The 12,701-nt window shown below is 51.3% G+C and overlaps 5 protein-coding genes across 5 annotated transcripts; 1 reads left to right on the top strand and 4 right to left on the bottom strand.

The window, feature by feature from the left end:
* Window positions 1–414: 414 nt before the first annotated feature.
* PG985_014200 (uncharacterized protein) lies at window positions 415–1,865 on the bottom strand (the record flags this gene model as incomplete). The annotated part of the gene is made up of 2 exons (XM_066833966.1): window positions 415–890; window positions 1,052–1,865. The coding sequence occupies 2 exons, from the start codon at window positions 1,863–1,865 to the stop codon at window positions 415–417; spliced, it is 1,290 nt and encodes a 429-aa protein (XP_066678706.1).
* Window positions 1,866–4,827: 2,962 nt separating this feature from the next.
* On the bottom strand, window positions 4,828–5,448 carry PG985_014199 (uncharacterized protein; the record flags this gene model as incomplete). Its single annotated transcript, XM_066833965.1, has 1 exon — window positions 4,828–5,448. The coding sequence occupies one exon, from the start codon at window positions 5,446–5,448 to the stop codon at window positions 4,828–4,830; it is 621 nt and encodes a 206-aa protein (XP_066678705.1).
* A 1,030-nt stretch (window positions 5,449–6,478) lies between these two features.
* Window positions 6,479–7,091, bottom strand: PG985_014198 (uncharacterized protein; the record flags this gene model as incomplete). Its single annotated transcript, XM_066833964.1, has 2 exons — window positions 6,479–6,963; window positions 7,049–7,091. 2 exons carry the CDS (start codon window positions 7,089–7,091, stop codon window positions 6,479–6,481), a joined length of 528 nt encoding a protein of 175 aa, XP_066678704.1.
* Window positions 7,092–9,130: 2,039 nt separating this feature from the next.
* On the bottom strand, window positions 9,131–10,942 carry PG985_014197 (Tryptophan--tRNA ligase; the record flags this gene model as incomplete). Its single annotated transcript, XM_066833963.1, has 7 exons — window positions 9,131–9,445; window positions 9,504–9,557; window positions 9,609–10,038; window positions 10,100–10,319; window positions 10,374–10,423; window positions 10,490–10,575; window positions 10,640–10,942. 7 exons carry the CDS (start codon window positions 10,940–10,942, stop codon window positions 9,131–9,133), a joined length of 1,458 nt encoding a protein of 485 aa, XP_066678703.1.
* A 499-nt stretch (window positions 10,943–11,441) lies between these two features.
* On the top strand, window positions 11,442–11,924 carry PG985_014196 (LSM domain-containing protein; the record flags this gene model as incomplete). Its single annotated transcript, XM_066833962.1, has 3 exons — window positions 11,442–11,550; window positions 11,617–11,746; window positions 11,810–11,924. The coding sequence occupies 3 exons, from the start codon at window positions 11,442–11,444 to the stop codon at window positions 11,922–11,924; spliced, it is 354 nt and encodes a 117-aa protein (XP_066678702.1).
* Between the last annotated feature and the right edge of the window lie 777 nt (window positions 11,925–12,701).

Below are 12,701 nucleotides of genomic sequence, written 5' to 3'. Positions count from 1 at the left end.
CAGTTGCGTAGAGAAAGTAGAGTTTGCCAAGGAATACATTTTGTTTTTGATTAGTGTTCTATTGTTATAATCTCAAAGACTTACAGAGCATATTTATTTAGAGGATTTGGCTGAAGGCAAGGCGTATATTTTTAGCGGAATGGATGGCTACGGCATCATGGCATCGCTGGGAATGTCCACTCAGTTATTAATCATGTTCAATCTTCTTCGTGTCAAAACAGCACAGCCGATACTAGATGGCGAAAACGCTGCTCCCACCAGATTGTGCCGTGCTTTACATACCAGGGATCAATTGATACTACTGGCGTAACGTTCATTCTATTAAATGGAACACCCGATTGGACAAACTGTCCTGTTAATTATCCTCGGGAAGTACTGCAAGAAAAGCTGCGCAAACGCCATCAAGGGAATCTCTCAACCAATAATGATATCCGCCTGGGCACCGGTATAACCAGCCTTAGGCACCACAGAGACGAACGTCAGTGTGGTCAACACGCGATCCCGGCCAGTCTGCTTCTTCCATTCATCGAACCGTTTTCTCAGGCCGCGCTCATGCTCTCCCTCCTCGCTGACGCGGACCATGACCTTATCGTGCTTGCTGTGGCCGGTAATCGCCGTCTGCACCAGATACAATGACTCAACACAGGGCCATGCCAGGCTGACTGTTGCCCAGCAAGGGCTGGTATTGGCCGGCAAATGGGGAGATTCCGTCTGCACCGCTAGCTGGCGGATAGCCAAGCGGTCTTTCTCCGTATAATGCTGTCGAGCGCAGTGATATGATCTGCAGCCGCTGCAGCAAGGCTCAAACAAAACAATGTCCATGTCCGGGTTCACATATTGTTCCGTTTGGGCCGCATCGGGGTTTTGAAGGCCGAACATCCTCCGGTAACCTATCGACTCTCGGTGTCAGCATTTACTCTTCTCGAGAGGGAATATCGGAAATTGCTGGAACAAGCGGTTATTCCATGCCTCGTGAGACACTGGAACAACGTGGAATACTAGCGTGGAATAAACCCCAGAACAGGAAGAAATAACACCGAAAGTCACTTACGTTCCGAGGCAACCCGTGCTGATATCGCATCCACATCGAACCACGTGGGTGCAGCGTTCTGGACGTCATGAGTGAAGCCCAGTCTTTGCCGGTTTCTGATGTAGACGAGTCTTGGCTCGCAGGCTGCTTCCCAAATGGTAAACTTCAACTCATTAGGCAACTCAGGATATTTCTGAAATTCCGTGAGCGGCTTGGACAGCCGTGATGACCGGCGAAGAGGCGCTCGTGGACGTTGCGGGTCCGCCATAGCTCTTGTTTTCCGGCGTTTGCGCGGCGTCTCTGAAGTTGATGCTCCGTTGGACGTATCGTGCGCCTGGCTTGCTGGTGTCGATTCGCGAAGCAGGCTGGTCTTCCGGCGAGATCTGGGCGATTTCCGCGAAGTTCCTCTAGGTTTTTTGGTGCGACTTGGGTTAACGTTCGTATCGGTCTTGGGAGTCTGGATTGCTTGTGCCGTTGAGGATCCACCACTGGAGTAGTCGATGTCTTCAGCATCCTCGAGCTTTGATGCAGGAATGGCTGCTTTATCTTTCGAACGAGAGCTGGCATCCTGGAGTCTAGTGAAGATTGGAGTCTTTACTGTCTGGTTCTTGATTTGATTCCTAGTCATGGATCGGGTTTGCGGCCTGTGGCCAACTGAGGCAGAGCCTGGGATCATGAGGGGTCCAAAGTGCTGAGGCGTAGCAAGGACCTCGTCGGTCGCGTTGCTCATCAGAATGTCCTTGGATCCTTGGTGCTCAAGCTTGGGGTTGGCGGTACCGCCAGCAGCATCATCACCGCGACCGGGCACCGTTTCCTCGGCGTCGGCCAGTGCCATTTTCCCAGTTTACAGAGAGTCTCTGCGAGAACAAACCGGCCAAGTCTCCCGAAGAATAAGCAGGTCTTTAGAACACCTATTATTCCAGTAGTATTGGCTGATCCCACTGCTATTCTCTGGAGTGAGTGGAATAATCAAGACGGTTTATTCCTGCGGCCGCTTGCGGGGGTACGTACTTACACCAGTGGGGTTTCTTGGCGTTGATTGCGATCACTTGAGGTGTAGACAGGCCTCACAAAATCACTCGTTAACAATGATAGTCGACAGTGATTTCCCTCTCTTCTCGAAAAAGAATGTGTCTGTGTTCTCGTCAGTACCTGCGTATCAAATCGTTGGCGCATGCAAGGATGTAGGCAGGTCAAAGGTGTAGGCGATAAGGCTGCTGCTATGGTGGTGGTGGTGGTAGTGGTAGTGTCTGGTGATCAATGTGACAGCGGCTAGCGGGCCCACAAAAGACAGCTGGATGATGGAGTCCGTACTTGCGGTGTCGGGGTTGTCTGCGAATGTGGAAGTCAACATATGGTCAATGTTGAATTCTGATGGTATGCATGTGTGAACTCCAGTAAGTACTTGCGTACCTGCTGGAGTTCATGGGAATCGGGCTGGTCACTGGGGAATTGGCAGATTGGCAGATCGAGAAGTTGAAGTGGGATGTCAAGTTGTGACGACGCGGGGCAAGTTGCAGCAGCAGCAGCAGGTACAGCTGAGGTCACCGGTTCAAGGAAGCACGGTAACTTATGTGGTCAGTGGATCAGAGCTTGTAGGCATTAGGTTATGTATGTAGGTACTTAGGGCCATGGTCATTGAATTGAAGGCGCCTAACTTATGTACATGTAGGTACCTAACTTTTTTCACCATCAGCACACATGCAACAAACCCATCTTTGACAGCTGTGCCCACGATGTCAAATCAACATTTTTATTTCCAGTATCTTTTCTAACTCGAACTTCACCACTCCTGTTACATGCGAGCGACGACAGCATATCGAAGTGTGTATCTTTTCTATTAGTCCTAGATCTAGTTAGTCCGGAGTCGTGTTACTTCCTTCTGGATGGATGTCCGATGATGCAAGCTGCCGCCCGCCACTAAGACTCAAGCTACCGTGGGGTTGATGGTATCCCGTATGTGCTGGGCTTTGGAGGGGTCTTGCCTGCCAAGCTGATGTTTCAGGCGCTAAGCTCAACGTCCAAAGCCAGGCACGTGGTCCTTCAGCTGTAGATTGATTACATCATCCCCCCTTTTCATAGCAGACGCACTGTTTCTCTTATAGGCAGAAAAAGGGAGATCGTCACCACATGCAGCGTATATATAATATCATATCTATGCACAATAACTTATGTTTCTACTTTTTGTCCCATCCCTATACAGATCAGAAACGGCAAGTTTCCACATGCTGACTAGCCACACGAGACCGAAGAAAGCATGCTTCGAAAATCCCCTTGCCAACGCAAATATTCGCGCGTCGATAGTCACAGACATTCAATGCATCTTCATATGTTACCTGAGAGCCAACAAGAATGCATACCATATATACACCTACATGAAGGAAAGATGTCCTGCTGTCGATCATAGCTATAGAGGAGGCCACATAGGTCGAGCCGACCACTTAAGAAGGAATTCGTGAAGCAACGAAAAGAAAATTGATATTACGAGAAGTAAGTACCGAGCTTTACCTTAGTAAATACGCACTCAGGTAAGGGAAAAGCACCGGGAGGTGACAGGGCTAGATATGGGACAGAAAGGAAATGGGCGAATCGAACGAGAAAAAAAATAAGGCAACAGCACAAAGTAGAGACAGACGAGGAGTAAAACGGAGGAGACAAAAACAGCACAGCCATGACGATAGGCAGAAAAAAAAAGTACCCACAGAAACGGGAGGTTTCTGACCCGTGAAGGTTAAGGACCTTCGACCTCGTTGAGGGTTGAGGACCCTCGACCTGTGATAAGGGAGAAAATGCCCTTTGGTCAGCAAGGGCTCAAGTACGAGACTCGAACCCGTGACCTCCGGAATTCGTTGATCCAAATCCTCTCAATACCACTAAGCTATTATGGCAGATGGTTGTTCCCCCAGTGGGCGGTGCCGTTGCTGGAGGTGGAAGAACTGTCAATTATTGGCAGCCATAAGGACTCCTAGCTGGAATTAGAGCTGTAGCTATAGGTAAGCTACCTGCTCAGCTTCAGGGAGGGGGACATGGAGCTGTAGATGTACACAAGTACCTGCTTACTTGCCTGTATTGAATACATTGATTGGTGATTGAACAATATGATACCAAGCCAGAGCTCTTGCAGGGGGTTACCATACCTGTCTACATGACCAAACAATGTACTCATGTAGATGGCGCCAGTTCAAGACGGCCCTGCAGGCAAGTCATCTGCACAATCTGCAGCTCAACAACAGGCTACTCTTATGGGTTAATGATATAGGTATGACCAGACGCTCATGGCGCTGCTTGCAACATGGGGAAGTGGAAATTTTCTTCTCCCTCTCTTTCCCCCTGTTCTTTTGGATCCCATATCCTCAGCGCCTCTCCGTCCTGTGTGGCCAGCCTCGGTGACGAAGGGGTACATGTGTCGTACAGTCAACGGGCATTTGTTGATGTAGTATTCTCTGGATTCCATGAAGCAATGGTTTTCAAATTTTGAATACTCAAAACATAAACTGTGTGATGGATACCACATTATCCTGACTTCAGTTTGCCCATATTGCATCAGATGGCGAGATTCGCATACTTGACAATAAAGATTATCCATTTCACGATTGGAACTATCATAATGAACAGCTTTTCGTGGTGTCATGTCAGTTCCCATTCAGCTTATGACTTCATCTTTCCGTATGAGGTGGTTGCTTTCATATCTTAGCTGAACGAACGACCGCTCCATGAGAACCACCTGCGCAATTGCGCCCCGTCGTACCGAATACCGTCCTACTGTCAATCAAAACAGCTCCATAGCCTCGATATCCTCATTGCTCAAAGCCAGTCCCTTGGCGGCATCCAAATGCTGGATCCACATCCACCAAGCCCACGAGCCGATTCTCCTGAGGGGTTTGGGCCCGGGGCTCATACTCTGGTCGCTGGGTGACGAACAGATTCTCGTCGTCCGTATCCTTTTCGACCACCATGCCGCCACCTTCCTTGCCCTCGCTGGCGTCATCGTCGGAGTCGTCTGCGATGATCTTCTTGGCGCTGCCAGCGGGCTCACCGGGCTTCTCGGGCTGCTTTCCCTTCTGCTGCTTCTTATAGACCATACGTTCTTTCTCGTCGTTGGCCTCGTTGACGAACAGGCGGCGCGCAGTGGTGAAGACGTGGAGCAGGACGGCGATCGTGGTCCAGTGAAGTTTGCCCAGGTCTGGACCGTCGTTGTTGGGCAGGTCCAAGGTCTGCTGCTGCTGTTGTTGTTCCTGCTGCTGCTTGGTGGACGTCGTCTTGGGCGTCAGTCCGCCACCGGAAATGCCGTACTGTCTGACGGCCTCCAGGACAGCGTTGTAGTAGGCCGCCTGGGCCGCCTTGTCCTCCTCCATGAGGTTCGTCTTTGGAGGGTTCTTGCTCGTGGCCGTCAAGCAGCCGATGAGTAGAGCGTCCATTCGGGCGCGGACCAGGAACGGGAGAGCGTCGCCGCGGATGGCGAGGGCAGCAAAGACGTTGTTCAAGACGTTCTTGGGAGTATTCGGGGGAAGGGTCGAAACGGAAGCCGGATCGCTTCCAGGGGATGTACACCTTGCCCTCAGGATTGGGAGTATTCTTCTTTTTGTTGCCGCGAGTTCTTGCCATGGTTGCGGTGGTGCGGTTGGGAATAAAATGGTGTTTGGGGTTTGATTGGGGCGTGGGATGGTGAGTTCGTGTGCAATCTGTAGAGAAGGATGATTTCATAGTAGCCAAGACGAGTTCCAGTTACATTCAATTAAATAAATTCAATATAAACAGCTTATCGTTCTTGGAGGTAGGTACCTGCATACCTAGGCTGTGAATACAAGCTGTGGTGAATGCAATGTGCTGCTATAATAGGAGTTAGGTTGCAAGCTTACTAAACTCTGGGTACGTACGTTGCTTCCATTTATGATCGGACTCACCTTGCCCTGATTCTTCATTACTATCGCATTTTCTGTCTTGAATTTTCCTCCTTTCTCAAATATGAGATAGAATACTCACGTGCTCTCTATTCGCCCTCACAGCGCGATAACTGGCTCTGGTGCCAGTTTTAAAAATACCGCTCAGTGACAGACGACAGAAAGAATAAACAGAGAGTCCTGGTGACATTGTATCTTCCACATTATGACTACTAGATGCATTGCCTACCAATTCACTGCTCTGTCATTGATGTTTTGTTACATTTTCCATGACACTGACGAGTACAACAATATTACTGTATGTCGTAGACAAAGGTAAGAGGATGTAGTATGTGTTGCTAGCCCTTTCAGACCCTCTTGTCGGCAATCTATCAAGGAAATCCAACTATTGACATCAACCCAGTGCCACTACATTTACAATATCTACATCGGAAGTAAAACATTTCCGAGGCCGCTCAAAGACCAATAACACCCAAGAGAACGCCAGCCACTGAATCATCAGTCATTTGACCCTTTGCCGCCCCGCCCCGCCCCTTCCGACATCCATCTAGCAGTCCGAGAACATGTCATGGCCGAGCCACCTACCCACCTTGTGGTGCGAGTGTGCCTCCCTCTCCGCTTGCCGGTCATGTCCATGTCCCCTCGACCTGTGCGCCGACCTGCTGCGGTGCCGGCGGTGCCGGCTAGGCTGGCGGGAGGAGCGACGATGGCGGTGGCCCGAGGATGATTTGCCCTTCACCTTCTTCTTGCGAACCTCGGAATGCGACGCGGAGCCGGAATCGTCACTGCCGCTGCCGGTGTCCGAGTCCCCGTCGCTGTGGGCGTAGTGCCCGCTGCGATCCGACGAGGACGTTGATGCCCCGGCGTTGATGCCGCCGCCCGGATGTTGGGCGGCGATGGGGAGATTGTGTGGCGCCAAAGATGGGCCATAGGCTGCTGATTGATGGCCTGATGGCCATGTGGATGAATAAGACCTAGTGTTTGAAGGTGGGTATGCATTGACACCCGAAATCTTCCATCCAAGGGGTTGGCCTAAAAATAGGGGCGAATGTTAATTATGCACTGCTGCATTACACCCGCCGAGGTTTGTTTTGGCGATGCGGGACGAACTACGTACCATTTGGGCCCTGAAGCGCTGTGTATGCGAAGCTTTCTGTCATAACTACAGGCGACCAGGCTGGTACGGAATTGTACGCTCCCTCGTGCGTGGGAGCTTCGGGCTTCTGTTGGTGGTGGTGTTGGTGATGCGGATGGGGTTTGCCGTGCCCAGGAACCGTGTGGCCCCCATGCTTCTTTTGTTTGCCCATGGGGATGTTGCGACGAATGTCCTTCTTCAGGTAATCGAAGGTTGAAAGGTACAGCGGGTTTGCTGCAAGATGATGACAGAGGCGCTTTTTTTAAATGGTGTCGGGTCTCGCCCAGATTGCTCGCCTCGTTGTAAGTTTGGTATTTGGCGTGCGGCAAACCACCCCAGTTTCTCAGAATAAAGCAGAGGGGCAAAAGCTAACAATCAGCGACAGGGGAAAAGGGCATTCGGCCATGGCAGAAGGGAGGGCATGTGGATGTATTATATCATCATCTACTGTGCAGCTGATGCGGAACTTGGTCGTCTGGCTGTGCAAAAGAATCAATAAGAGAGGCCATTTATTGCTCAAGTATGAGCAATACCACCGGGGGCGCCTCTACCATCCCTACCACCCCTACTACACCCGGCCTCCGCCACCCTGGCCTTTCCGAGCTCCCCATTTGAGCGCTGGCTGCCGGCGGGCAGGCATGTATGTGCTGGCGAGCGTTGATTCCGCTTGCAGCTTTGAGTTGAGAAGAAACGCATGGAACCCGATGATGATTGCTCAATCGGCCAAGCCAAGCTGCAAGCCAAAGGACTGCCGCCGTGGTTGGAAGAAGCGGACGCGGCCTGTTCAATCCCACGCCGGCTCGACCGATATCCTATTAGAGCGGCATGGGATGATGCATAGTTTGGCGCGCATATTTTGATCGCTATTTGACCTAGGTAACGTATCAGCGGAGGGGTGTAAGAGGCCCAATCGATGGCAGGTGGACTTATTTACCTCACAGCCTGCTTCTTGTGTGCCTTGTTGGGGGCCGGGCTGTGCTGACGGACATGGCAAATTGCGTACGTCTTGTCGCACGCAGACCTTGGAAAAGGTGTGTGGGAGAGCAGGGGACAGGGAAGCTGGAATCTAGGCAGATAGGTCTGCAGTTCGGCAAAAAGAGGCGTTCTTTCTGTCAATTCCTTGGGAATGCAAGGCTGTCATACCTACATCTATCTCGGGGCCATGCATGTGAAAAAACGATCAATGTTCTTTCTGGCCGTAGGAGAGCCCCGAGGGAGTGGGATCTTACAGGCAAAGCGATAGGACCCTCGGAGAGGTCATCACATTGGCCACAACAGGACGGGCTTGCTTCCATTAGTAGATACTGGCGCCCAAAACCTGCATTAATAAAGGCAATAGTGTATGCAGTTTAACGTGAAACATTCGAACCGGCTGTAAGATGATAGCATGAGTTCGGCCTCATCATGTCATGACAGGAAAACGGCCTCAGATTGATTCGTTGAAACCTGCAGAGGGTCGGCTAGCATCGCTGCTACCAAAACATGTGCATTGGCTTCAAGAGATTATACAGGCCTCTCCACAACATGTTGCCGCGACATTTAAGCCTCAACGGTGGTATGATGAGCCAAGTAGCCTCCGCATCTCTCCGTTGACAGATCCAAGGACTGGAAGGACCCAGACCTGTATTGAGGGGCAATCACACCTTCGAACTTGGATCGCCGGCTCACTACCAGCATACTTGCGAGCTCCGTGGGTTGCATGCTAATAAGGGGGTAGCGAGTGAGGTCCACCAAGCTGCCAGCCATTGAAGAAGGATCGCAGCGATGGCAACATGCGTGGTGATTAGAGATGGTCTGCTACCGCGATGCCAGTGGCGAGAACAGAACGCGGCTGCCTGGAGTAAGATTCTGCCAATCATGAAGGGTCTCTGGCCACATCAGTGAGAATCAGCTTGGTTGAGACGTTCTAATAGCTCAAGTCCGTCATTGCCAGAAGGGGAAAAACACAGCAGGTTCATGTACCCAAGTCCCCGAACCCCCTGTAATGTAAGCACATCGGAAATCTCCGATCGGGTTCTTTTTACTTATTCTTCCGAATCTACCGAATTCTATTGGCAGTAAATTCTACGCCGCCTGTTTGGCTGCCGCAGCATCCTCCTTCTCCTTTTGCTTGGCCGCCTTCTTGGCTGCGACCATCTTTTCCTTTTCGAGCTTCTTCAGCTGGTTTTTAGTCATCTTCCCGTCTCCGCCGGCAGCGCCCTCTTCGCCCTTTCCGGCACCGTCCATAACCGGGACGACTCGCTCGACACGCGGGTTGCCCTTCCAGTTGAGTGGACGTCGCGACATGAAGCGTTCGACCACCTCGTCCGTGGCGGTCGCCCTCTTTTCTTGGAAGGACTTGACGTATTCTTGCAGATGCTTTATGCAGATTGCTTTGAGCTAGTGATTATGCCAACGTTAGCTTCAATCAGAATAAGGGGTGCATCATAAAACGTACCTCGCCAGTCAGCATCTCTCCTTTTCGGTAGCTCTCACCAATCTTTGCGTATTCCTAGAGATTGTCAGCAAGATACTGGGATCGGAAATATTGGGGACAACATACAGCATCATCCTCCATGAAGAACTGTAAGTACTGGTATGAGACATCGACATCCGGGTTGCCACCAAGCCTCCGCTGCTCCTCGGCGGTCTCCTGGCCTCCAGAGAAAGCGTACTTGTTGACCTTGTTCTTGATCTGGTTGGCTGTGTCCGTCATGAAGATGGCGGAACTGTCGATACTTGCTGACATCTTCGAACCAGGTCCTTGAAGGGCATCCAAGAAGCGAGAGTGAATCAGCGAGGGCTTGGCATAGTGCAAGCGGGCTGCGCAATCTCGTGTCAGGCGGAAGTAGGGATCTTGGTCGATCGCACAGGGAATGAGGCAAGGAATGGTGTTAGAGTATTTCTCATCTTCGCCGAAGATATGCGGGAAAGACGAGGCAAAGGCTGTCGCGCCCTGGATACTGGCAAAGTGGATCTTGCCGATGTTGGAGCTACTGTCTGTTAGAAATCAAAGCTTATACAAATTGTCTGAAACGCGGTATAAGTGCTGACCTTTCATCAAAGCCAAATACTGCCCGTGCAGTGTTGTAGGAGACCAGCTTGGAAAATCTGGTGATGTTCTTGTAGAATGCGCCGCCCATGAAATCATAGTCAGAGAAAATGAATGTCTTCTCCGGGTCGAAGCCAATGGCAATGATATCCTTCACGTTGGTCTTGGTGTATCCCATGACCTCTTCAACCGAACGCTTGTCCGAGAACAAGAACTTCTCGTCTGTACATCCATCAGCAACGTGTAATGGTTGATCTTCACTCCCAAGGGACTTACCATCCGTGAGCATGATGATCAATGGCACGTCGAACACATCTTGGAGCCACCTAATTCCATGTTTAGCTCTGCCTGAGCCGCCATATACTGGTATAACGTAGACGAAGTCTACTCACTTGCAGAAGTCGAAAATCTGGGTGTGGCCAATGTGCATGCTGTCGGAGCTAGGCCCTCGGCCGGTGTATAGAAAGAAGGGTTCATTCTATCAAACACCCAGTCAGTGTATGCCCCTATATACGAATTTCTTCGAGGAGGGTCGCCCGTACCTTCTCGTACTTGTCTAGGATCAGGCTGAAGTCGCGTTCGCTGAAGACGATCTTTCGTCGCAGGAATCGGTGGGGCTTGTGGCCGGTCAAGCGCTCGAAGCGATCCAGCAGAGTCTGGTCGATCAGCTTGGTGCCGAACTCCTCGACAAGCTTCGTGTAGTTGATGGCCTTGGCCTTTCCGTCCTCGCCAATCTCGCCGGCCACGTTCCAGGGGTCAACCAGCTGCTTCGCCGGGGCAGCAGCGGTGGCATCCTGCGCAGCGGCCGGGGCGGCCTGGGTGGGCGCCTCGGGCTCAGTCGACATCGTTCTGGATAATTCGTGTGGCGAATTCTTGAAAAAAGGAAGGTAACGACGACTCTCGGTCAGACTCGGGGCGTTTTTTGCTGTGCGAGTGACCGGGAATTGTAAGCAGCAAATAGCTTCGAGTCAGACGATGTGAGTCAACTTTTGGCTGTCGCAAAACCGTCAGTCAGTCGGGTTTCGTCGTGCGGTTCAATGGAGGGGCAGCTTCCGTCTTTTGGTGGGGTAAATTGGCAGGGGTCAAGCTCAGGAACCTGCTCACCTAAGGTGAGCTAATGCGGAAGGCGGTCAGCCTCGGTGAGCAGTGGCCGGCAAAACTGTGGTCGGTGGTCCCAGCCAAGCTAGAGGGAGCTCCAAATGTTTAAACTCAACTGCAGCCTCGCCTAGGAAGATTGATTGAGACCGCCAGCCGCCGAAGCAGTAATTACGCGACACGCGACGAACACAACGACCAGCATCGCTAACCGCCACACCTGGCTCGATCGCATATCCTTATCTCAAAATGACGTCCACAATCGGCATTCCCATCAAGCTTCTTAACGAGGCCCAGGGCCATATCGTTACCCTCGAGATCACGTCTGGCCAGACGTATCGCGGAAAGCTGTTAGAGGGTATGTTCTCTCTCCCTCTCTCCCATAATTTGTCGCGAGCATTGCTAACACATAAATCGCTTCTAGCTGAGGACAACATGAACGTGCAGCTGAAAGATATCACCGTCACTGCACGCGACGGCCGTGTCAGCCATCTCGACCAGGTCTACATTCGCGGCAGCCATGTGCGCTTCTTTATCGTGCCCGACATGTTGAAGTATGGACCAACCCTTGCGAACCTCGGAAAGAGAGTCCCTTTACTGACTAACATCAACAACAGAAACGCGCCCATGTTCCGAAGTCGAAACGCCCGAGGCCGTGGTGTCGGTTTGGCCAGAGGACGTGCAACGGTCAGCAGAGCTCGGGCGAGCGGCCGTGGAGGCCCCCGCGGATAAGCGACGGCGGATCACTCACGATAGGGTCATGATTGTTGTTATTCCATGGCGTTTTGGGGCAAAATGCAGGGTCAAAATGGAAAGATACCGAAGCATTTAGATATGGTGCTTTTTGCGCAATCCATACATCTCTTGCCGAACGCCGCTCCCGGCTCCTCAACGCCACCCTCGAAGCTGGAAGCATGAAAAGATTGGTCAATATGGGACTTCAGGTGGATATTTCCCCCTGTACCAGGACATGGGCGGGAAAGGCGCCATCCTTGACCAGCATCTGGCAAGGTGCACACCCGACAGCGAACTCTGGCGCGTTGAATAATCGCAGATGTGGTAGGAAGCTAGAATTAAAGTCGACGAAGTCTAGGGCAATACCAGATAGGAAAGTATTGACAATTCATCCTCCCCTGATCGAGGTTTCGACCATGGCTCATCATGGGCCAACGTATTCGATGTCTCTGACGGCTGAGCGCAGTACGCCATGTTGGGCATTGTGAGTACTTCTCCACTCCCGTATGTGATATCACCTGGTTGGGAATTGTTCTTCCAATCTACCCTTTATCTCGCGAGTGAACAGTCACATGTTGCGAAACCGTCAATATGAACATATCACCCTGCCTTGGTTACTTTCAACTTCACTTACTAAGTATATTCTGAAGGCAACGGATTAGACTTGCCCCATCCATGTTATGCAATGAGAGGTTTGCTGCACATCAATTGGCGTCAATCATACCTGTCCAACCTTTTTAAATGACTAGTGTAGGTCTCTAGTCAGATCAGGTT

This window comes from Apiospora marii, assembly GCF_038362585.1.
Source record: "Apiospora marii strain CBS 49790 chromosome Unknown utg000011l_segment0_segment0, whole genome shotgun sequence".
NCBI lineage: Eukaryota > Fungi > Ascomycota > Sordariomycetes > Amphisphaeriales > Apiosporaceae > Apiospora > Apiospora marii.
Note: the sequence above shows the minus strand (reverse complement) of the source record. Positions and strands in the feature narration are given on the sequence as shown.